This window comes from Xenopus laevis, chromosome 1L, assembly GCF_017654675.1.
Source record: "Xenopus laevis strain J_2021 chromosome 1L, Xenopus_laevis_v10.1, whole genome shotgun sequence".
NCBI classification, from domain to species: domain Eukaryota; kingdom Metazoa; phylum Chordata; class Amphibia; order Anura; family Pipidae; genus Xenopus; species Xenopus laevis.
In genome coordinates this window covers 29,300,363-29,326,658 of record NC_054371.1, presented here as the reverse complement: position 1 = coordinate 29,326,658, position 26,296 = coordinate 29,300,363, and the positions used below count along the sequence as shown (strand labels likewise).

The window sequence follows — 26,296 nt, the reverse complement described above, 5'->3', positions numbered from 1 at the left end:
CTTCTGTGACTTAGTGGGTGCTCTTCTGTGACTAATGGGTGCTCTTCTGTGACTAATGGGTGCTCTTCTGTGACTAATGGGTGCTCTTCTGGTGACTTGCACCTGATCAATAACTCACAGCAACCAACTGGAAGTGTGCTATCATTGTTCTACCTGCAGCTGACTGGAAAAATCTAATCATTGATTGGTTGCTGTGGGTTACTGCCCAGGTGCAAATTTGCCCTGTGTTTACAAATGAGCCCCACTTGTCTATTTATGACCCCAATAAATTATTTGCACAGGAACAGAACCTGCCTTACATTTAAAATCTATTGGTGTAGGAAATGGTGATAAAAGTTACAAAGCTTCCACCCAAACCCTCTTTCTCCTCAACGGCTCCTGACACACAGACCTGCTTCCAGATAGTTACTCCTGCCCCCTCCACTGCAATAGAACTTTGCCCAAAGCCCCCAAATCAGGGATGTCCAGCCTATGGCCATGGAGATCAACACTTATAATTCCACCAACAGCAAAAGCAATCAGTGGGGGGTCCTGGGAGCTGCAGTTCATTAGTATCATTAAGACCCCAGGTCGCTCAACCCTGCTCCAACTATAGTTTTTGTATTAAGTGCAGGTCTGTTTCATTTTTATAGTTTTTCTGAAATTTTAATTTTAAAAAAGAATTTTACTTTGCTTTCCCCTAATCCTCACCTGAGGGACCACAGTAATTATAGTAGCTCTCTAAACTATTATACAGATTCTCTGGAAAGCAAAATTATTTCAAATGCAATAATCCATTAATTTTACATGGAACAAGGTGAGGGAGGGCTGAATGACTATATCAGCTAGTGATTCATGGGTTGATGGCCCTAACCTCACCTAACCTTCAGCCCTTAAAGGAGAAGGAAAGTTGTTTAGCACTTGGGGGTGCCAAATGTTAGGCACCCCAAGTGAATGTATTGACTTACCTGAAACCCTGGGCCGGTGCTCCTATCAGCAGAAAACTGCACCGGCCCGGGGTTATTCCAATGAGCACCACAGAGCGATCCTCCTCCGACTTCTTCTTTCTTCAAATTTCCTGGGCAAATGCATGTGCAGTAGAATGAAAAAGCCGACTTTTTAGTTAAAGTTTGGCTTTTCACTCTAATGCACACGTGCAGCTGCGCGAAGAAAGAAGAAGCTGGAACGGGATCGCTCTGTGGTGCTCACTGGTATAACCCCGGGCCGGTGCAGTTTTCTGCTGATAGGAGCACCGGCCCGGGGTTTCAGGTAAGTAAATACATTCATTTGGGGGTGCCTAACATTTGACACCCAAAAGTGTTAAACGACTTTCCTTCTCCTTTAAAGCAGTAATCCCCAACCGGTAGCTCGTGTGCAACATGTTGCTCTCCAACCCCTTGGATGTTGCTCCCAGTGGCCTCAAAGCAGGAGCTTATGTTTGAATTAAAGGCTTGGAGGCAAGTTTTAGTTGTATAAAAACCAGGTGTACTGCCAAACAGAGCCTCAATGTAGGTAGACAATTCATATAGGGGCTACCAAATAACCAATCACAGCACTTATTTGGCACATTTTTCATGCTTGTGTTGCTCCCCAACTCCTTTTTCTTCTGAAAACAGGTTCAAAAAGTTGGGGATCCCTGCCTTAAAGGATAAGTAAACCTTTAAAATAATTGAATGTAGAATTGATGGGAGTGCTATTCTAAGCACTTTTGCAAAGAAAGAGGCTGTTCTGATGTTCCGCTGCTTTGAGAGAGGTTTCTAATTGCTTTCCTAAGCAGAAGAACATCAGAGCAGCCTCTTTCTTTCTCCTGACAACTTCCTTGACTACTTGGTGGTCAAACTGGTCAGAAACTGACCAGCAGGTGGCGCTGTTGTAACAAAAGTCAGCACATGTATTAACAGCACATGTATCCCTTCATATCTTGGTATAAAAAGAAAATAAATTATGAATGTAAATTGCAAAAGTGCTTAGAATAGCCCCATATCAATTCTACATTCAATTACTTTAAAGTTTTACTTCTTTAAAATAACAGTCGTTTCTGGACCCACTGGGCCCTTTATCAAGGCTTGAAAAAGGGCCCAATGGACCCGAAATGTTGCCTGCTTGTTATTTTGAGGGCTGACTAAATGCTTCACTTGTTCTGCAATGGACAGTGGGCTGCTAAATGTTTTGCTGTATCTATTGAAAGAACTTAAAATAAAGATACATACCTTACTGCCTGTTTTCTAACAGGAATGTCGTAAGCACGAATAACATTCACCAGGACCTTGATGTCGCCATCGGACAGGTTCTGAGCTGTCACTTTTTTCCTCTCTTTTCGCCGTGGCTTGAGGGGGCGTTTTGGTTCAGCCAGTTTGAAAAGACTCATGCCTAGAATTCTGAGACATAATCGTAATAATTACTTAACACCTAACAGATTGATTCCTAAGTAGAGTTTTCTAGATAGTTCAATACACTATGGTCCTGACTGAAGTTTCCTAAAAATGGACGAGAAATGATTTATTCTTATGGCTTATTTTTTAATTAAAAATAAAAATATAAGTGAGCATTATATCCATTATTATACATTTGTGACTTCTTATACTTTTATAATATGCCTTCTTAATGAATACATCATCAATATTAGTACATTAGGGACATGTGATCTGAAAGCAGTTGCCATTTTGCAGAACATCAGTGAGGACCTTATTATACTGGTTTATACATAACTGGTGCCACTGGGATCTGTTCATCAAAGTCTCCTGCTTCTCTCACCAGAGAAATGAACTCTAAATGTCTCTCCAATGTTATCAGTACTCATGTATTATCAACAAGCCTAAAAAAAGAATTAGGCCCAGGAAAAAAAAAGGATTTGTCTGCGTGAGAGAAAGGAGAGTATTTGATGAATTGAACTTAATGTTCAAAAGGGAATTAGACCTCGCCATAAAGTTGAAAGGATGGGAAAGTAAATTAATAAAAGGAGTTAAGGAATAAACATGCAGTAAAATGTGAGCAAAGGACAACTTTTGGACAGTTACTACTGGTACATTTCCCTATTCTTTTAATGGGGTGGTTCACCTTTAAGTTAACTTTTAGTATGTTATAGAATGGCGCAACTTTTCAAATGATCTTCATTATTTATTTTTTATAGTTTTTGAATTCTTATTCTTCTTCTTTTGACTCTTTCTAGCTTTCAAAAAAGGGGGTCACTGATCCCATCAAAATGCAAATGCTCTGTTAGGGCCCTTACTCACGGGCGTTTGAAGCTGCATATGCAAATTAGGATTCGGTTTGGCCGGGCAGAAGGATTCGGCCGAATCCGAAACCTGCTGAAAAAGGCCGAATCCTGGACGAATCCCGAACCGAATCCTGGATTCGGTGCATCCCTATTATTTTCATTAGCTAATCCCACAGTATTGGTTTTTTTTGCTGAGGCTTCCTTGTCCTTCTAGAATGAGTATAGTGATTGTCAGGTATAGACATCTACAAAGGGAAAATGAAGCTAGCTCGCTTATATAGAGTATTTTATTAACCAATTTATTGAACCAATTATAAATCAATGATAAACAAAATGGACTAACCAATAAATGCATCCAGCGCTATAAGAATGAATTGCAGAATGTAGTGACTACTAGATCAACTTTATGGATGAGGTTTTATAGAAGAGGGAAGATGCAAAGGCAAATACCAAGAGGTTACGTTTGAACTAAACAGTTTCGCCTGTGTAGGAATAGACTGAAACGTCATTCCTAATAATTCAAAATTCAGCTATAATGTCTGTGCAAACCTGTATAGCCCCTTAGTCCGTTGCCAGTGCATCAGGTAAAAGCAAAAAAACTACAAAAGAACAGTTAATGATCACATACCCGGAACCACCAGAACTTAGCACACAAGGCAAAGCGGAGGAAGAGTACAAAATCAATTAAACAGGCAGACATACAAAGCAAATAATGTTAATTGAAATATGGATTATTCATATAGTGCTTAAAGGAGAAGGAAAGCTACTAGGGCAGGTTATTGACAATAGATTAGTCACAAAAGTGCCAGCTAGAATGTTATATTTATTCTGCAGAATGCTTTACCACACCAGAGTAAACAGCTCTAGCGCTTTCTCTGTTTGTTTAGGATAGCAGCTGCCATATTAGCTTGTTCTGACATCACTTCCTGCCTGAGTCTCTCCCTGCTCCATTCATAGCTCTGGGCTTAGATTTCAGCAGGGAGGGGAGGAGGGAGGGAGAGAGGAACAGGAAGTCTGATACCGAAGCCCATGTGTACACAATAGAAGGAAAGAAATGCAGTGTTTCTTTTGACGGAGGTCGCAGAATGGCATTACTTTGAATGTTCATTGGTATATTTATATAGACCTTTCTGATAAAGCTTACTTAATTTTAACCTTTCCTTCTCCGTTAACCTTCCTATATTTTTATTTTACTAACAATGCAGCTTTTAATCCATTACATGCATGTGGGATACATAATTTTATGTTAAAAAAATAAAAAAACTCATGAAATAAAAATGGAAATACAGCTGAAAAAAGACCATGGATTTTCAATATGATGACATTTTTATTGAGGTTCTTTGATGTGATTGGCCTGTACAGACTGCATACTTTGCACTTAGTTGCATAAGAATTTGAAGCAGATTTTATTAAAGAAACGCATTAGAGAAGTAAGTAAATGTTACGTATAATAACAACAACAATAATATGTATATAATACACAAAAGCCATAAATATCTTGTAAATTATATCCTTATAAACGGTGAGTTCTGATGTCATCAGTTATAAACGGTGAGTTCTGATGTCATTTCGGTCACATGACTCACTGAAACTTGTGTATTATAATAAATAAAAGTACCCCTAGTTGTAAAATATGAGGATATTAGAAGTTACCTCGGAGTTCCATGAGCTGTATAAAAACAAGAGGGGGTACTTTATTCACTATATAATACACAAGAGCCATGAATAGCCTGTAATATATATAGTGAATAAAGTACCCCCTCTTGTAAAATATAAGGATATTATAAGTTACCGAGGAGTTTCATGACCATATAAAAACACGAGGCCGAAGGTCATGGAACTCAGAGGTAACTTCTAATATCCTCATATTTTGCAACAGGGGGTACTTTATTTATTACAATACACAAATTTCAGTGATTCATGTGACAGAAATTACACCGTTTATAAGGATATTATTTACAAGATATTCATAGCTTTTGTGTATTATAAGGATATAATACACAAAAGCCATGAATATCTTGTAAATAATATCCTTATAAAGGTGAGTTCTGATGTCATCAGTTATAAACGGTGAGTTCTGATGTCATGTCTGTCACAGGACTGAAACGTGTATATCATAATAAATAAAGTACCCCCTGTTGCAAAATATGAGGATATTAGAAGTTACCTCTGAGTTCCATGACCTTCGGCCTCGTGTTTTTATATGGTCATGAAACTCCTCGGTAACTTATAATATCCTTATATTTTACAAGAGGGGGTACTTTATTCACTATATAATACACAAAAGCTATGAATATCTTGTAAATAATATCCTTATAAACGGTGTAATTTCTGTCACATGAATCACTGAAATTTGTGTATTGTAATAAATAAAGTACCCCCAGTTGCAAAATATGAGGATATTAGAAGTTACCTCGGAGTTCCATGGCCTTGTGCTTTTATATGGTCATGAAACTCCTCAGTAAATATCCTTATATTTTACAAGAAGGGCTACTTTATTCACTATATAAACGGTGCTTAGTGAGTGGTTATAATCGGAGCTTAGTGATGTCATTTCTGTCACATGACCCACTGAAACTTCTGTATTATAATAAAGTACCCCTTGTTGCAAAATATGAGGATATTAGAAGTCACCTCGGAGTTATGTGACCTGTATAAAAAAAAACTCGACCTGGTGTTTTTATCTAGTCATGGAACTCAGTAACTTATAATATCTTTATATTTTACAAGAGGGGGTACTTTATTCAATATAAATAAACATATATTTTTGAACCAAATTGAGGTGGCCTGAGGCAAATGATTGGATGAGAGAGAAACCCATTCGACAAAGACCACACAACACACTAATGTGGTTTGCGTCCAATGGCATGTTGACGCCTGCCCTATAGATACCTGGTTGATCAGGAGGACCTCACACAAGGGCCAATAAACTGCCAACTCAGTTAGGAGGGCCTAACTTTAGCCTTATATTCCATTCACCCTCAGGAAAGAAAATATATGAATTACTGGGGAGTCGTAAAACTGCATGTTATGTATTTGTTCACAGCACTTTTACAGTACATACTGTAGTTCCTGTTTTGGAGCACAGCCATATGCACCTTAGCAAGAAATCATAGCTTTGTGCTCATATTAGTTGTGCTCAGAAATGACAGGTAAACAAATAGCACTTGTTTCAAAACAAAACTCTTGCTAATCAAAAGGAAACCCTAACCTCTTTGTTCCATTTGTAGGCTATGAAAATGCACGTAATACAGTCACATAACTGACTGGCTCACTAAGATTAAAGGAACAGTAAAACCAAAAAATTTTGTATCCCTTTTTCATGTAACAGAATTTACAAAAAAATTTAAAGTAATTCATATATAATGTACTGTTGTTATGCATTGGTAAAAAATTATGCATTTGCTTTAGAAAGACAACTGTAGTTTATATAAATAGGCTTCTGTGTAGCGATGGGGGCAGTTATTCATAAGGCACAGGATACACATCAGTAACAGATAAGCTCTGTAATAGAATACAAAGAGATCCTACAGAGTGCATCTATTATCTGCTTTGTAACCTGTGCCTTGAATGGCTGCCCCATGGCTACACAGCAGCTTGATTATATAAACTACAGTAGTGTTTCTGAAGCAAACACACCTGTTGTACCAGTGCAAGGTAACAGTGCATTATATTTTTATTACTTTAAAACAATTTAATTTTTAGGTGTAACTGTTCCTTTAAGATTACACTGCAAGAGCCAATCGCTGTGAGGTTCTCCAAATCAGAGGCAACATGCCCTGGATAAGCTTCTAAACATGTATTATCATGCCATGTTACTGCTTTCAATGCCAGGAAGACTGAAATATTAAAATATTATTCAGCTCTTATGTATACACAGGCAACTTTCATGGCTCATTTAATAACAGGCTACACTGATACATGTAAAATTTAATTTAACTTGAACATAATTTAGAAAAGCACCAATATACTGTTCATGCACTGAACACTCACTTACACATTGTGTATAATTCTTACCCAAGACTTGGAATATCCTCCTCAACAACTAAATCGGAAAGAATGAAATGATGTTTGGCTATGAGGAACCGGTTTATCACGGATTCCCTAACCTGTTAGCAAAGCACAAATAAGGTTAATTTATTAAAGGGCATTTTAAGACATTTTACAGCTTTTCATGGCTTGGGTATCATGCAGGTAGTGTTGGGCTATATACAGACATTATAGATGATGCAATTGCATAAAACAAAAAAAACCTGCAGGCATAAGGAAAATTATGGGTGGGTGTTATAATGGACTATTATTATTTGCACTATAGAGCCATTATAGTAGAGCAGTGAATTAACAAATGATGATGATCAACACATACTTAGGAAGTACCTGCATGATACTTCCCTTTGTTTCTCATACTCCATTAACATGTTCTCACCTTTTGTAGGTACTTAGCCACCAAGACCCGGTGTTTATCTAGATGGCTTTCTGTAGTGATTGTATCTTGTTGTTGCTGTCGCTTCTCATAGTCCTTAAAGGCAGAAGGAAAAAAAAATGTCCAGAGCAAAATGACAATGTACGAGCAACTGAAAATACAAATTTAAAAACTGAAAATATATATTCTACTGCTATCTCATTACCTGGAAAAGCTTATCAGAAATCTCACGGTCCTTTAAAGGTATTTGCTTATAATTGCGAAATTCTGCTACCTCCTGGTTACGAAGCTGTAGAAGCCTAAACCTCTTTGATCTTCTAAGTTCCTCTTCCGAAACAAAGTCAAACTCCTTCTGCAAGTGCTCCAGCCTGAAATATTCTGGAACAGACGCTTCCCCTTTGTTTGCAGTCTAAAAGGAATTAACAGGGTCTCAGGCAAAACTGTAGTGTTTATTGACGACTAATCTTTCATAGACCGTACTACTTATATATTTCAAAATGACTGGCTTCTAGGCTTTCACACACCTTTCCGCTTGTGAATCTACCAGTACTTGCTACATGTATGGGATCTTTTATTCCGAATTCTTGGGACATGGGCTATTCTGGATAACAGGCAATTCATTTGTTTGTACCACTACTGTTGATACTTAAACACTAAAAACTCCAATAGAATTGTGTTGCCACTAATACGGATGCTCGGGAGTCGGACCTGGGGTTTTCTGGATACCTGATCTTTCTGCAATTTGGATCTTCATACCATAACTCTACAAGAAAGTCATGTAAACATTAAATCAACCCAACATTCTGGTTTTGCCTCCAATAAGGATTAATTATATCTTAGTTGGGATCAAGTACACTGTACAGTTTTATTATTATAGAGAAAAAGGAAATCATTTTTAAGAATTTGGATTATTTGGATAAACCGGGGTCTATGGGAGACAGCCTTTCGGTAATTTGGAGCTTTCTGGATAACTGGTTTCGGGATAACTGGTCCCACACCTGTACAAGCTACTGTCTATAGAACAATTAAAATTGTTTGCTTTAAATTAGGCAAGCAAGTAGTCAGCACAACAATCAATTATCTTCTCTTAGTAGTGAACGTTCTCCAGTGGCTTCCCATCGTTATACAATATGGAAACGGTTGGAACAGCAGCATGAATTGGTTTAAATTAAAATTCTTTTATTGCACACTTTAGGGCATTACAGCAACGTTTCAGGCAATGTGGCTTTTTATCAAGCTTGGCCTGAAACATTGCTGTAATGCCCTAAAGTGTGCAATAAAAACATTTTAATTTAAACCAATTTGTGGTGCTGTTCCAACCTGTTTCCATGCCTTAAATTAGGACACAGCATTCCTGTTTTTCAGAGGTTCCTAGATACTGGGTTTATGGATGCTACATCCCATACTGTGCTAGGTTATCATTATCGCCTGGGAATCTTACCATTAGCAGTTGCATAAGAGCTCCATTGTTAGGGTCATTAGGATCAAGCTTTGATTCTGCTGCCCATTTGGCCAGTTTCTTCATGTCAGTTAAACCAGATGCTCCAATAGATGCAACTGCGTCCATGTTATCAAATGCTCTAAAAAATAAATAAATAAACATCAGATAATGTAGGGACATATTTAAAATTCTATAATATGTATATAGAGATCCTAGAGTCATATAAATCTTATGCTTAAGTGAAATACAATTTAGAAGCAAAACTGGTTTATGCTGTAACAAAATACGGTGTTTCAGCCAAACGTTGGAAATTTACAGAGATGATAAAGCTCCAATAACATGTGCTGCTTCATTGAGGGCACTCAATTCTCAACTCCATGCAGTTGCTCAATTATCCACTTTACCACATGTTCAGGGGATATTATTTAATAAATGCCAATGTTGAACAAAAAAAGTCTATGGTGCCTACGGGCCATACATATCTCAAGTCTGGCAATGGGGTCTCAGAATAGAGGACGATATGTATGAATGCTGTAAATCACAAAGGCAACACTCAACTGAAAGGAATTTACAATAAAAACAGAAAAAGTACAATTTTCCATCAACAGCTTATCTTCTAGGCCATAATTTACAATGTTTTAGGGCATAGGTGCTTTTTTTTTTTACTTTCCTAATTTTTATTTGAAATATTTTCAATTTTGTTGTCATATTCCTAAAAGAAGAACACTGCTTAGTTGGAAATGTAAAATATTTGGCTGCCATACATTCCTACTCATGATAAATATCACATACACAAAATGAAGCTTAGATGCAGATATAGTATTTCGGCTCCCTGGGAAGATCTGGTTGGGAACTGTATGAAAACTGCAGTATTTTGAACAGCCTTGCAAAACTGTAAAATCCATCTGCATATTAAGGTTTGTGAACTATAATAACCCAGGGTTTGCAAACATTTTCCAACGATTAAAATATTATAAGCAAATCCTTACCTTTGTATGCCAGTGTTGTACTGTAAAATGGGTGGAACCAAAGGCACTCCATTTTCTCCAACGCCCCAAGAAGCGCAGTACGATACTTTTCCAGATGTCATCAAAATCATTTTATTACTGCCATCGGCTTCAAATGAAAAAGGGACGTCTGAAAGGGGTGGGAAAATGCATTAAAGGGATGGATGTAACATGGTTAGTTGTGTTTGTAACACAGTATAAAATTGGCTGCAGCCGGGAAGCACACTGTAATATAAAAGCTCCACCAGAACTTTTTATGTATCTTTCAATAGTGTCAGACAGACGATGAGCCAACCTGTACTACATGGAAAGGGTCCAGGCTGGCACAGAGAATGCAAAGGCTCTTAAATAAAAACACTAATTGCAGTGTAATTAGCTGATAGACATTGTATAAGAATAAAATTAAGAAAATAGGCTGTGTAAAATAAAAAATGTTTCTAATATAGTTAGGTAAAAATGTAATGTATAAATGCTGGAGTGACTGGATGTCTAACATAATAGCCAGAACACTTCAGACTTGTCACAGGGGGTCACCATCTTGGAAAGTGTCTGTGACACTCACATGCTCAGTGGGCTCTGAGCAGCTGTTGAGAAGCTAAGCTTAGGGCTCGTCACTAATTATCCAGCAGAAAATGAGCTTCCCCTGTAATATAAGCTGATGCTACAGGTTTGCTGATAATTAAATTCTGATGCTAATTGCACTGGTTTCTGTGCTGCCATGTATTAATTATCTGTATTAATGACTAATCAGCCTTATATTGTGACATTTCTATTCTATGTGTACTGTATATTGTGAGTGGGTCCATAAGCTCAGTAAGTGACAGCAGCACAGAGCATGTGCAGTGAATCAGCAGAAAAGAAGATGGGGAGCTACTGGGGCATCTTTGGAGACACAGATTTTTACTGCTAAAGGGCTGTGGTTGCCTTGGCTGGTACAGAAGCCCAAAACATATTGTGCAACATTTCTACCTACTTCTTTAGTTAGGCTTTAGTTCTCCCTTAAAGTCGCTGTCAAACTCAGAGTTAGAGAGCTGAAAAGCAGGAAGTAGTGTTCTGGCTATTATGTTACACATCCAGTCACTCCAGCCTTTATACATTACATTCTTGCCTAACTATATTTTTAACTAAAATTTTTATTTTGCACAGCCAATCTTATTTACCCAGTTTTTATTTTTACACTGAACTTTAATAGTATATCCAACAGTACTAAAAGGAAATAATAAATAAAAAAAATAAATGCAGATATTGCAGTCACAGGCTCTATTTGGCAGGTATATTCCCTCATACAACAGAAAAACATGGGAGGAACACTGCTGTATTATCTCAGCAAATTCAACTGCCCCTTTCTGGCACCAAAATGATAATGCGAAAATTGAAAAGGTAAAGGATACAGAATGGAAATGTTTTTCAATATGTGGTTATTTACCTGGTATTAAAAAATCTTCAAAAATCTTACAAAAAAACAAGGTTAGAGATCCAAAAAAACCCACAGCTAACATTAGATGTTCATTGATTCAGTCTCAGTTCAGAGAATAACTAGTACACAAAATAAGTTTCCAACCCACATCTTACCGTAACTGACCTTCAGACTTGGCTTTCATGTGTATCTAAGAGAGTAAATAGGCTTTTTTCCCCGAAAAACACCCTAATTGGCATGTATCTTAATTGATTACACTGACATACACCTAAACTGCCAGCAATGGAAACTTATTTTAATTTTCATGATAGTTCCCCTTTAAAGGAACAGTGGCACCAAGAAACAAAAGTGTGTTTTGCTTCAGAAACAACTTTCGTTTAAATAAACAAGCTGTGTAGCAATAGGGGCAGCCATTCAAGCACTGGTTAAACAGTAGATAACAGATAAGTTCTGAAGAATCTCATCGTATACTGTAGAGTTTATCTGTTATCTGCTGTGTATCCTGTGCCTTTTCTCTTTTTCAGCTTTGAATGGCTGCCCCCATGGCTACACAGCTTGTTTATTTAAACAAAAGTTGTCTGAAAACACACTTTAATTTTTTGGTGCCACTGTTCCTTTAAAGGGGAACTATCATGAAAATTAAAATAAGTTTCCAGCTTGTTTATATAAACTATAGTTGTGTTTCAGAAGCAAAAACATCAGTTTTACCATTATAGTGCAACAATACATTATATTGTCATTCCTTCAAAATATTTTCATTTGTGGTGTTACTGTTCCTTTAATGAACATGTCTTTATTATCTAAGTAAAACCTGAAGAGCTGGAAGATATTTTACATCCTGTATGTGATCCTAGATACACTTCCTTACATACCATTCTCTTCTTGTTTTGTCCGTTAAGAGTATAACTAATCAATAATGCATACACAAAAGAGGAAATAAGAAAGAATACAAAAGGAGGATGGTAATAAACCCAATTACATACCACTGCCAACGCCTTCATGGTCATACATTACTCTCTGGTTACTGCTAAACTCTATCTCCTCCACAGGGGCTCTACCAGTAAGGACTGAGGTTTCCGGGATAGGAATAAATGCTTCTGCCAGCAGAGTTGTGGCACCATGCCGAACTGTTTCATGTATCTGCAAATAATTTGAAGAGAAAATTTAATGTGTTTAGGAAACCATAAGGAAATAAAAATAGACTTAAATTTTTCATTTACTATACCTGCCATCCCACAGTTGCAGTCCCTTCCCAGAGACTATAATCCCCACTTCTACTATAGGCACCATCTCTCCCTACTATACCTGATATCCAACAGTCACACTCCCTTCCCAGAGACTATTATCCACTGTTACTATAGGCACCATCTCTCCCTACTATACCTGCTATCCCACAGTCACACTCCCTTCCCAGAGACTATTATCCCACTGTTACTATAGGCACCATCTCTCCCTACTATACCTGTTATCCCACAGTCACACTCCCTTCCCAGAGACTATTATCCACTGTTACTATAGACACCATCTCTCCCTACTATACCTGCTATCCCACAGTCACACTCCCTTCCCGGAGACTATTATCCCACTGTTACTATAGGCACCATCTCTCCCTACTATACCTGCTATCCCACAGTCACACTCCCTTCCCAGAGACTATTATCCCACTGTTACTATAGGCACCATCTCTCCCTATTATACCTGCTATCCCACAGTCACACTCCCTTCCCAGAGACTATTATCCACTGTTACTATAGGCACCATCTCTCCCTACTATACCTGCTATCCCACAGTCACACTCCCTTCCCAGAGACTATTATCCCACTGTTACTATAGGCACCATCTATCCCTACTATACCTGCTATCCCACAGTCACACTCCCTTCCCAGAGACTATTATCCACTGTTACTATAGGCACCATCTCTCCCTACCATACCTGATATCCCACAGACACACTCCCTTCCCAGAGACTATTAGCCCCACAGCAACTATAGGCATCATTTCTCTCTATGACCAGAGGGCAGTGGTGTAACTGCCGGGGGAGCAGGGGGTGCGATTGGGCCAGGCCCGCACCCCCTCAGGGTCCCTGGCAGCTCACGTGCCACTGACTCCGGCAGCAGAAAATGGCGTACGGGGGGGGGGCCTGGCTGTGCGTCCCGCACCAGGGCCTGTCCCGTCTAGTTACGTTACTGCCAGAGGGACTGCAGGGTAGTCATAGTGCTTGGAGCACTCTATGTGCCCATAATTGCTTGCAAATTCCATAAAAGTGTACCAGTAAGTAAAGTATGCTTGTTCAACATCTGTGTATTCCAATTAAAAGCAAACCTCTGTCAAGAGGCAGAAACCCTTATTTCCCATGGCTACATTACAAAATCAAGTCTGTACCTCTAACTTTATGCTTTCAGGCAAATTGAAGATTTGCAAATTGAAAATTTCGCCCAGATGAACTCTGAAGTCTGAGCCCAATCGCTTTGCCATCGTTCTAGAAACTTCTTTATTGTTGAAAAGGATTCTTATGAACAAAGAATGTTTTTGTATATCCTCCCGCCTCTGCACCTCTACCCTGGAAGAAAGAACATATTTTATATATATATATATATATATATATATATATATATATATATATATATATATATATATATATATATATATATTTATATCCACATATAAAAAAGCAGCACTAAAAAAAGAAATCATTTATTTACTTTGTTCATATATGTATATATACACATAGGCAGACATTTGAGTCCTGCTTGCACATTATCTTTGAGATAAGTTGTTATTTTGAAGCAATATACAATAAAATAAAACCTATTTAACAAATTCTGCATAGGACTAACCGGTGTTCCATTTACTTACTGCTGCCATAAGCAGTCTGAGGAGCATAATTATTAGCATCTGAATTTGAGTTTTTACAGCGATTCAAGTTTTCTAGTGGAAAATATTTCCAATTCAAATTTGTGTTTTCAAAGCTCGAATGTTCAAGATTTATACAAGAAACTAAAAAAAACTAGAATATAAAAATTTGCCATGTAAAAGCTGTCAAGTTCATGAAAAATTCAACAGGAGTTGCATTAACAAAACTCAAGCTGCTTTTCAAATTGGGGTTTTCAAGATTTGGAAGACTCATTGTAAATGATGGGTAAAACGTATTTCTCTGCATTCTAGTTGTTTTTTTTAACATTTGCACTTGATCAAGTCAAGTTTGTGGTTTCTATTAAGGCAATAGTTTTTTAGTTTTTTAGTTTTTCTGATGAAAAAGAAAATAACTCAAGAATTCAATGCTGAAGCGAAGTATGGTTCCAAGTCCCCGTTTAGCTGACATACAAAGGAATATAAGTGTAGCAACTCTGAAGCCAGCCTTACCTGCCGCTGTGTTCTATGACAGTGTTATCACATAATGAAACATTGGCTCTGTTGGCATTAAGGCCACTATATATTAATTTTATGTTTTCCCATTGTATTTTGGGCAAAACATTAAATAAGAGGGAAAAGTAAATGTATCACCCACAGTAAAGGTTCTCCATGGCTACTATTAAGGTGTTACAGGATATTCTGGCAGATTAGCTTTGCTGACAATATAAAGCCTTTCTTTTCACTTCTTACCATATCATTGAAGGAATTGTTCAGTATACAGATAAAAACTGGGCAAATAGATAGGCTGTGCAAAATAAAAACATTTTTTCAATATAGTTGGTTAGCCAAAAATGTAATGTATAAAGGTTGGAGTGATTGGATGTCTAACATTACAGTACTTCCTGCTTTGCAGCTCTCTTGGTTTCCACTGATTAGTTACCAGGCATTAACCAATCAGTGGGGGGGGGCACATGGGTCATAACCGTTTACTTTTGAATCTGAGCTGAATGCTGAGGATCAATTGCAAACTCACTGAACAGTTATGTCCCATGTGACCCTCTTCAAGTCACTGACTAACTCAGAGTTAAAGAGCTGAAAAGCAGGAAGTAGTGTTCTGTTCTGTTAGAAATCTAATCACTCCAGCCTTTATACATTACATTTTTGGCTAACTAACTATATTAGAAACATTTTTTATTTTGCACAGCCTATCTATTTACCCAGTTTTTATTTTTACACTGAACTGTTCCTTTAAAAATAGCTTGCGAGGGGTGTGCAATAGTAGCCAAGAGGTTAATATAAGCCTGCATTGATGAAAGAGTTTTGAATTGGGTAGTATTTTATCAATATAAATATCTATTCAGCTAGGTAGGATTTCAACTGTCCATATAAAGGCCACATTTTACTGTACCTTGGGCACAACTCATTGGGTGTTACAGCTCCTGACAGATTCATTTCTGGTATTAGTATAGGCTCTCCAGGTTTCCTTCTGATGTTAGCTGCCTTCTCTCGAACCTTCTGCTCAACATCTTCTCTGTCTATCATTGCAGGGGGAGAAGGTTTGGTGAGCTCCTCTCCAGCGTAGCTAGTACTCATTTCATCTTCCTCATCAGCACCCTCTTTTTTCTTTTTTTTCTTCAGCTTCTATTTAGAAACATGAATTGATTTAGTTATAGCAAGCAACCCAAATAATAGTGCAAACACGATAATCCTTTTCTATTCTTTTTTAATAATGAATAGTCAAACATGTAGATGGTATTTTCACCATTTCAGTAGTGATCTGATGCCAAAGTATTTGAAGTGTGTGAGTTGAGGAATGCGACTGTGGACCTAAATAGCTGTAACTGTAACACATAATATGCCAGAAATGAAACTTTAGCTAGGCTTGCAGCAGCCAATCACTCAGGGCATGGCCAGGATATCCTGAATGCTCATTTTCTGGAACACCACCAACCAATTCTAAGCAAAGGATTACTTTTATGCTGCTCAATGGCTGGTATGTTACTTATTCAGATCCCACAAAATACCTAAATGTTCACAAGGCCTAAAGGGAACCTGTCACCCTAAAAAATAATTCCAAATCCTGTTTTATGATGTTGGCCAAGCAAAATAAACTTCACTTACACTACATAAATTATTTAAATCTTGTTTCTTTTAGTCTTGGATTTAACAATCATGTGAAACAAGCAGCAGCCATTTTGTGGACACTGATATTAAGGCAAGCTTTAGATCATGGCAAAATCTTGTTTATGCACCAAAATGGGGAACAAGATGCCCATGCACTGGCTACAAAATTACATTTTGGAAACAGAGGGGGACTGTAAGGAGGGCAGTTACATCTAGGAGTTGCAGAATGGAACGTGAAAGTAATTGCCTGCCTAAAGCATAGAGGAGGGTCAGGCAATATATGACTGACAGATGAGTTTTAAACGAGTTTATAACCAGTATGATTGTTTAATAAAAAAGGAATTTGGGTTTCATGATTAATTTTAAAAGAACTTTTATTATACAGATTTTCAGGTGTGGGTGACAGGTCCCCGGATCTATACCACGAGGAATAATCATACCTGTGCCTTTCTCGATGACTTCCACTTCTGAAGATCACTTTTATATTGCACCATATCCTTTTCATGTTCTTCCATAGACTCTTCCATGAGCTCCTGTATCTCGGCCTGGATTTCAGCTTCATGTGCCTCTTCGTCTGCTTTCTTATTGACATCTTCCCTTTAAGTTAAAGCAAACACAATTTCTATTTTGGCTTCAACAATTTTACTCAACCAAACTCAAAGAAGCCATTTTTTTCCCTATGCTAACTGTACATTGTGCTAGCGGAGAATAGTTAAAGTAGTACAGTTAGTGGAGTTTCATGGATGTTTTTTGCAACACCATGTAAATGCTATAAAAATGTTCACTGGTTAAAGTTAGACGGGAAAAACAATTAAAAATGAAGCACCATATGGACAGAATAAGTATAATGGCCGCTCTAAAGCACAAGTAACAAATGCTTAGGAGTCAGAATGATTAAGTAGATTAACAAAACACTAAATATTTCTCAGCTTTGCTCCGTAAAATAAAGAAGAGTTATTTCTATAGCTGAGCATTTGCCTTAAAGGTAGTCATCCCCACATTAACTTCATTTTTATATTAACATTGCTTTTGAGAGGATGGAATGTTGTGATTCCTAATTGCTGAGGTTTGAGTTAATGCCAAGCAATGTGTCAATTCATTTCCCATGCACATTAAATTATATTTCTCCATATAATCATACTCATTTTGCAAAGGGGTTCTATCACCTACTCAGAAGAAATATATATATATATATATTTGCAAACATCAAAATTCAATATTTATATTTTTAAAAGGGGTTGTTCTGTTCAACTTTCAGTTACATTGAAGTATGATGTAGAGAGTGATATTCTGAGTCAATTTGCAATTAGCTTTCTACTTTTACGATTTGTGGTTTTTGAGTTATTTAGCTATTTTTATTCAGCAGCTCTCCAGTTTGCAGTTTCAGTAATCTGGTTGCTAGGGTCCAAATTACCCTAGCAACCATTCACTGATTTGAATAAGAGACTGGAATATGAATAGGAGAGGACCTGAATAGAAATAGGAGTAATAATAAGTATCAATAACAATAAATGTGTAGTTTTACAGAACATTTGTTTTTTAGTTGGGGTCAGTGACCCCCATTTAAAAGATGGAAAGAAACAGGCAGATTAAAAAAAACTAGTCAAAATAATTAAAATAATAAAAGAATTGTCCATTCTAAATCATACTAAAAGCTAACAGAAAGGTGAACAACTCCTTTAATCTGTGTTTTTGCTTTATGCATAAATACAGCATATTATTTGACAGTTAAGAGTTCTGCACATGCGTACACAGCACTGTTGCTTAACCTACTTTCGCAAGAAGAGTTTCACGGGCGTGTTGGTAAACTTCTGGAAGTCACGAAGAGATTTCATTTCTTTCCAAACTTTTACGATGGACTTGAGAAGCATTCTGTCTTTCTGTTGCTCTGTGTCCCGCAGCTTTCTTGTTTGCCTGATATGGAGATTTTAAGAGTTATGACAAATACAAGACAATCAGCTTTGTAAAAACATCAAATTTGTAGCTAAATGAACAGATGACGGTGCATTTACCGTTGCAAAAGGGAATGGGGTAACAGGAGTTCTGAATTTTCATTACTCTGCAATAAACAATGAGCTGATTGCACTTAAGGGGTAAATACAAGATTTTAGCAGTGTGGGCGACATCCATTTCAAAATGATACGAATAACTGGTGCAAACGGCTACTAGGTTGGCAGAGATTATTCTACTTCTTGTTAATTTTATTATCAAATAATTTCAGAAAAACTCAGAAAGAAATGAACGGAAGAGAATGCGGTTTTGCACAGTTAATGTCTTGAGAAGTATGATTCCAATTAGAGCTTCTCTCTTGAGAACACGAGTCTATTAGAAGTGCTTATTAAACCCATACGCAAGTAAAACAATGCACTCTCAGAATGGCAGAGCTCACCCATTCAAACCCTTTCTGCATGAGCTCATGTAACAGACCTCAAGGCCTTACAGGGACTGACAGTAAATTTCCTCTTGGCACAATAAAACCACCATGTGGAACTATTATTCTAGTGCAGAGAGCAGATGTTATTCCAACCTTTTGCCTTAATAATGAGCCCACGAAAATGCATTTACTTACACAGACAGAGGGGAATAAACACACTAAAAAAAGAAACCTCTTCTCAAGCCACCCAACAAGCAACCCAAACTGGCAGCATCATAAAAAGAACTATGCATGGCACTATTTTGTTATAGCTATAAGACCCCCAGATTATCCGGCAACCTTGAGGTCACACAAGGTCAATTCCTTGCATTCAATACATTTGACTCTATCAGCTTCTTCTTATTTAGACCCTGACCTTTGATTAACTGCCAAACAAGGGACCGAGTTGAGGCCTGTGTCCAAAGTGACCTCTCAAGTAGAGTCCTGCAGGCGTGATCATTAAAAAGGGAGTAAACCAGGAAGTGCTGTCATTGTAAACCGGAAGCGACATCATTGGAAGTAGGCGTGATCAGAAAAAAGGAGTAAAAATCGATATTGAGAAGACCCGCTGCCGACACGTGACCCCACAGAACCGCGTCTATACACGCACCGGAACTTCTACCCGCAACCCGCTGGTACCCACTGCAGGACTCTACTCTCATACACCAGTGGAGTGTATCTACAGATTTTTTATCCTAATGAAAGAACATTAAACGTGTCTCCCAAGCAATCACTGGGGCTCCTTTATCAACACCGGGCAGTTACCTATAGCAACCAATCAGCGATTAGCTTTTTGAAGCCAGCTGCAAGTAGAATAATGAATGCCGCAATTTTTAAGGCATGAAGATTTCACAATATGAGTAAAATGGGCACTGTCACTTTAAATATATTACACTTTTTTATATATGTGCTTATATAGATGTATATAATAATTGAGTATTAAGTGATTAATGGAGCATATAGTCACTTTACATGTATGATTGATCTATGAATTATAATATATGATCCATTGCGCATTATTCTGATTTTAATATTTATATATGACACACAGGGTGTACCTATGAATTCTAATATATGATTAACTGTCCAATTTCATTTATTGATATGGTTACTAGAGGGTTAATGGTTTTAAAAAATGACAGGTGAAGTCACATGACTTTGATTGTATGTGTTTTAATGTTCGTTTATAATATGATATGGAACACTGTTCACACCTCTTTATTGCACTATAGCACTTTTAAGCCATATGAATTATATAATTATAAGGTATATTGCATGATTCTGTCCTGGTCTGTTAATCTTCTGGGCGCTTTTGTTACTGTATCTGTTTTGGGGCGATGTAAACAATAGTGTCACATGTAGCTGAAGTTGCTTAGCAACTTGGTAAACAGATGCGCACGCTTCCTCCCTGAATATGCGCAGTATAGCGCCACGTCACCAAGCCAGATGACTCATCGGCGGAAGTGACGTAGGCGGAAGTGACGTCACAAACCAGGAAGTATAGGAAGCGCGCGAACGAAGCATCCCGATAGTGATTGAATAGGGTATTTATACCTCCACTAAACTCGGTAAGCATCAGAATCCCCTTGACAAAGGCCTTGGTGCCGAAACGTTGGGGCCATTCTCATTTTTCTGGTAGGTGTATCCGCTCCCTTGCTGATTTCTTGCTTGCTGCATATAACTAATAATGGGTGGTTAATTTTCTATGCTACTTTTTTAACATTGTATAAATTACGCCATGTGTTGTATGGCATTGTCTATGTAAAATGTTTTTTGAACAATAGTAAAAATTATTTTTTCAAACCACCCACGTGTTAAATTGTTCTCGTTTTTGTTTTGAGTGTGCAAACATGTAGATTGAGTATTGTTTTAGCATAGAGCCAGAGAACAAGCACCTGTTCAGAAGGCTAAGAACAATTAAATATTTTTAATTTCCCTACCTGAAATTCCCCCTTTGCATTGTTGCCACCAGCAAAAGTCTGGCCAATAGATGAGGCCAGTGGTTCTATTACTATTATTATTCAAGAAGAGAGAGAGAGGAGCTTGTGCTTCTTTCTTACAACACAAGGCACACATCCCTACTGTAAATCTTTTGATGGGCCTTTCAAATGACTTGTCTCAAGTAGAGATTTATGAGTGTAATTAAATAAACGAGAAAACCTGGAGGTAACATTAGAACAGTGTAAATCTTTCCATTTAGAGGAGGTATTTTACCGTATATACTCGAGTATAAGCCGAGTTTTTCAGCCCCAAAATATGCTGAAAAACTCTACCTCGGCTTATACTTGGGTCAAGCGCAAAAACGGTCGCCGGCGTCTAAGAATAGTCGCCGGCGTCTAAGAATAGTCGCCGGCGTCCCAGAATAGTCGCCGGCGTCCCAGAATAGTCTCCAAGAATATTCACCGGTGTCCAAGAATGGTTGCCGGCATCCAAAAATGAGACGCCGTCACCTCCAATGGGATCAGAAACCCTCAATTTTTTGATTGAAACTTACCAGAAGCTGCTGCATTTCTCACCCTAGGCTTATACTCGAGTCAATAAGCTTTCCCAGTTTTTGGAGGAAAAATTAGGTACCTCGGCTTATACTCGGGACGGCTTATACTCGAGTATATACGGTAGTTTGAATGAGAAGGATCTGCTAAAGTTTTCCAAATAAGTCTATTACGGGAAAACTGCCAGCGCTCTTACAAGCACTGATTTACATAAAGGAGAATATATAGGCAGGAATGTACAGGTATGGGACCTCTTATCCAGAATGCTTGGGACCTGGGGTTGTCCGCATAACGGATCTTTCTGTAATTTGGATCTTCATACCTTAAAGGGTTTCTATCATGATTTTTTTGATGTAGTTTTTATTACTAAATTACACTGTTTACACTGCAAATAATTCACTCTACAATATAAAATTTCATTCCTGAACCAGCAAGTGTATTTTTTTTAGTTGTAATATTGGTGTGTAGGTGCATCCAAGGTCATTTTGCCTGGTCATGTGCTTTCAGAAAGAGCCAGCACTTTAGGATGGAACTGCTTTCTGGCAGGCTGTTGTTTCTCCTACTCAATGTAACTGAATGTGTCTCAGTGGGACCTGGATTTTACTATTGAGTGCTGTTCTTAGATCTACCAGGCAACTGTTATCTTGTGTTAGGGAGCTGCTATCTGGTTACCTTCCCATTGTTCTGTTGTTAGGTTGTTGGGGGGAGGGGACGGGAGAGGGGTGATATCACCCCAACTTGCAGTACAGCAGTAAAGAGTGATTGAAGTTTATCAGAGCACAAGTCACATGACTGGGGCAGCTGGGAAACTGACACTATGTCTAGCCCCATGTCTGATTTCAAAATTGAATATAAAAAAAACCAGTTTGCTCTTTTGAGAAACGGATTTCAATGCAGAATTCTGCTGGAGCAGCACTATTAACTGATGCGTTTTGAAAAAAACATTTCAACAGTTTTCCCATGACAGTATCCCTTTAACAAGAATTTGGTATATTGGTAAAGGAACGCCATGCAAGTGGGACATACTTGTACCCCCTAGGTGCCACATGCAATGTAAGCCCTCTACTTACCACAAGGTCAAGCATGTGTCAGATAAAGGCTTCCATGCAACACAACATGCAACAAAGTAGGTGCAACAGGCAAACTAGAGCTAGTATAGAGAACAAGTAATCATAAATCCCTCTGTATATTAACAGGCATGATTCTACACCTAGTGCTGCATTTAGTGCTCATAAAATAACCCTTTTGTAATTAAGTCAGTTTAATTAATGTCTGATTAAAAGTAGTACCTGATCTCCATTTTGTACTCATATATACTTTGTTCAACAAACGTCCTGGAGCTATTTCCTGCTCTGGTTCCATAGATGTTCTGCACAGCATTCCTCAAAGCATGAAGCTTTCAAAAACAAAGACAGCAAGATAATTGGTTTCATATTGCCCCTTGCATCAATGTAACCAACAAAATCATCTTGTATCACTTTAAGTAAAAGCAACAATGCTCTGTGGTGCCTTAAAATGTTGTCATTTTTGTGCTGTATGCACAAATATGGAGTAAGGCAGGGGTCCCCAACCTTTTTGGCCAGGGGAGGGGTCGGGGAGAGCGTTGGGTAGGGGGTCGGGAGTGGTTGGCGTCCAATTTGGGCGCGCCGGCGGGAATGGATGGATGGATCCTATACTTAAACAACCGAGTGCACAACCATCACTGTACTGTTCACAGAATGACCCAGTGGTCACTATGTGAGAAATGGGAATGTTATATTGATTTCCCACTTTTCTGTGCCTATTGCCAAAATAACCATCTAGGAGATAAGCCCCATATTAAATATATAAGTCACTATGTTTGCCCAGGAGCAGTAACCAACAGCAACCAATAAGATGTTTGCTTTTAAACAGGTGACTGTATATGCCTTATATACCTGCCGATTGGTTGCTATAGGTTACTGCACCTGGACAAACGTAGTGCCTTTTATTACATAAACTCAAAATACTGTATTGTAGAAATTATTTTTTTTCGTAATTTTCACCCGAAAACTTCGGGGTATTGCCCGAGACCCAGCGCACATCAAAAAATCATTGGGACTTCTACCATTGACTGATATGCAACCTCTACAGGTCTGAGATGCCGGATTTTCAGATTCTGACTTTTCCATCCTCGGGTTTAATAAATTCCGAAATATTCGTGATATTTTTTAAAGTCAGATTTAAAAAAAAAAAATCAAAAACTTTTCGTTATTTGTGCATAATAGTAAATAACCCCCTTGATACACATTAATATTTTAAAAAGTAGTTTTTTAGTGTCAGTATTACTTTAAGTACCTGCACTAATTGGGAGCAGTTTTTGGAGGAAAAGACAGGGCTGCCTAATATTCCAGCACTACTGAGTATGCCCTGTCACTTACTTGCTCATTTACAGAGTACTAATTGACTCAGCTAATACAATCAGGGGTAGATTTACTAAGGGTCGAAGTGAAAATTCGATTTGTGCATTATCCAAACGCGATTTGAGTTTTCATTCAAATTCAAATTTCAAGATTTATCATACTCTAGCCCAGTGATCCCCAACCAGTAGCTCGTGAGTAACATGTTGCTCTCCAACCCCTTGGATGTTGCTCCCAGTGGCCTCAAAGCAGGTGATTATTTTTGAACTCCAGCAAGTTTTGGTTGTATAAAAACCAGGTACACTGCCAAACAGAGCCTCAATGTAAGTTTACAATCCTCATAGGGGCTACCAAATGGCCAATCACAGCACTTATTTGGCACCCCAAGAACATTTTTCATGCTGGTGTTGCTCCCCAACTCCTTTTACTTCTGCATGTTGCTCACAGGTTTAAAAGGTTGGGGATCCCTGCTCTAGCCCTTTAAGAACTCAAATTAGACTATTCACCATCTAAAACCTGCCGAATTGCTGTATAAGTCAATGGGAGAGGTCCAGGAATCAATTTTGTGATGTTTTCAGACATCCTGACATTCAAGTTTTTTTAATTTGATTTCAAGTTTTTCTAATTCGAGTTTTTGGGTCAATTAAATTTCGCCCGAGCTGATTTGTTAATAAATTTTGATTGGTTGAATTTTGAGTTTATGGGAGTTTTAAATAACTTTCATGAATTCAAAATTCGACCCTTAATAAATCTGCCCCTTAATGTTATGCTAATGAATGATGGGACATGCCCAGTACTGCAAGCTCACTAATCACATTATTTTGACAATGGGTACCAAAATCAAGGGGGGAGGGGGAAATAGATCCTACCTTCCAGTTCAAGAAAAAATATGTTCTCTATAAAGGAGAATAATATAGAAGCATTTTAACTTTAAGGAAGAAGGGGGTACAAGATCCTAGTTTCATCTTGAACTACCCAGTCTCTGTTAAAGCAAAATTCTATTGCATCACAATTAGGGATGAACCGAATCCACTATTTTGGATTTTGCCGAACCCCCAAATCCTTCGCAAAAGATTAGGCCAATTACAGAACCAAATCCTAATTTGCATATGCAAATTAGGGGTGGGAAGGGGAAAACATTTTTTCTTTCCTTGTTTTGTGACCAAAAAGTCACGTGATTTCCCTCCCCTCCCCTAATTTGCATATGCAAATTAGGATTCGGATTTGGTTCGGCCGCGCAGAAGGATCCAAATCCTGCTGAAAAAGGCAGAATCCCGAACCGAATCTTGGATTCAGTGTATCCCTAACCACAATTACGAATGAAACAAACATAACAATTAGAAAAATTACCCTGAAAAACGTACCTTGTCTGTCATCAGACCGGAGAGGTTCTTTTGTTTCCGTCCCAGATACTGATCATATAACTGTGCCAGCCTGGATGCCAGCACGTGCTCCCGACTAAAGAGAGGGTGATGTGTAAAAACCACTCCTGAGATATCAACATCCAGTTGAAACTCTCCTGATCCAACCGCATACCTATTCTCTTGCTTTGGTGGCCCTGCCTGTGTGAGGGAAACAGAGAGTAGAATTAGGACCAATCCGATGCAGCTATTTTCCCAAACATATAACATAAAGAACAGAATATATTCATGAAAGGGGGATCAATGACTGCAAGTCACATAAACACCCAACCTCTTATGTTGTACAGGTACTTTGTTTTTCTGGTGGAATTCAGTGATTAGAATATAAAGTTACTGTGTAAATCAGTGGAAATTTAATCCAGAAAATCTGCCTTCACGTGACCACATCGCCAGTCTAGACATGCTGGGGATAGTGGGGTATTAGTAGACTGTGCTACAAGATTACCAGACTGCTGTCCATGATGTCCAAAATATGTTCTGGATTTGGTAGAAAAAAACCTCACTTCCCATTAGATCTGTTCATTCACCTGGATAAATAGATCTGTTCATTCACCTGGATAAACAAAAACAAGGCCATCTGTGTGGACCACTAAATTCAGGGGAATACATCCCCTGTTTTCCTGTATTTTCTTAATATGAATACAGGTATGGGACCTGTTATCCAGAATGCTCGGGACCTGGAGGTTTTCAGGATAACGGATCTTTCTGTAATTTGGACCTTCAAACACTTTTTTCAATTCAGTTGTTTTTAGATTGTACCCCAGAAAGACTTTTTTCAATTACTTTCCATTATTTATTTTTTTACTGTTTTTCCAAAAAAGTTTAAAGTTGAATGTCCCTGTCTGTGGTGTTTGAGTCTGGCAGCTCAGTAATTCAGGTGCTGACTCTGAACTGTTACAATTTTGCAACATTTAGTTGATCCATTTCTCAGCAGCATCTCTGGAGTATTAGCAACTATTGTATCAATTCTAACAACTGCCTGTAATGAAACTCAGAGATTCTGCTCAGCAGGGACAAAGATAAGAAATGTATCAACTAAATGTATCAATTTAGAACAGTTTACAGGGACGTCGACCCCCCCCCCCCTCCCAGAGCTGCTTCAGAAGGTGGAAAAAAAGACACTTGACACTT

At 38.1% G+C, this 26,296-nt stretch overlaps 1 protein-coding gene across 2 annotated transcripts in view; it reads right to left on the bottom strand.

Moving 5' to 3' along the window:
- cc2d2a.L (coiled-coil and C2 domain containing 2A L homeolog) overlaps positions 1-26,296 on the bottom strand; it is a 67,284-nt gene that overhangs the window by 21,610 nt on the left and 19,378 nt on the right. The window contains exons 11-24 of one of the 2 annotated variants that reach the window (XM_041588053.1): positions 25,109-25,306; positions 22,656-22,762; positions 18,235-18,375; positions 16,902-17,058; positions 15,746-15,978; positions 13,867-14,044; positions 12,468-12,624; positions 10,050-10,197; positions 9,061-9,199; positions 7,825-8,028; positions 7,623-7,715; positions 7,214-7,305; positions 3,825-3,839; positions 2,190-2,357 (exon numbers count right to left, since the gene is read on the bottom strand). In XM_041588053.1, the coding sequence (XP_041443987.1) occupies positions 2,190-2,357; positions 3,825-3,839; positions 7,214-7,305; positions 7,623-7,715; positions 7,825-8,028; positions 9,061-9,199; positions 10,050-10,197; positions 12,468-12,624; positions 13,867-14,044; positions 15,746-15,978; positions 16,902-17,058; positions 18,235-18,375; positions 22,656-22,762; positions 25,109-25,306 (2,030 nt within the window). The remainder of the gene's footprint in view (positions 1-2,189; positions 2,358-3,824; positions 3,840-7,213; positions 7,306-7,622; positions 7,716-7,824; positions 8,029-9,060; positions 9,200-10,049; positions 10,198-12,467; positions 12,625-13,866; positions 14,045-15,745; positions 15,979-16,901; positions 17,059-18,234; positions 18,376-22,655; positions 22,763-25,108; positions 25,307-26,296) is intronic. The other variant, XM_041588061.1, reaches the window with a different exon arrangement.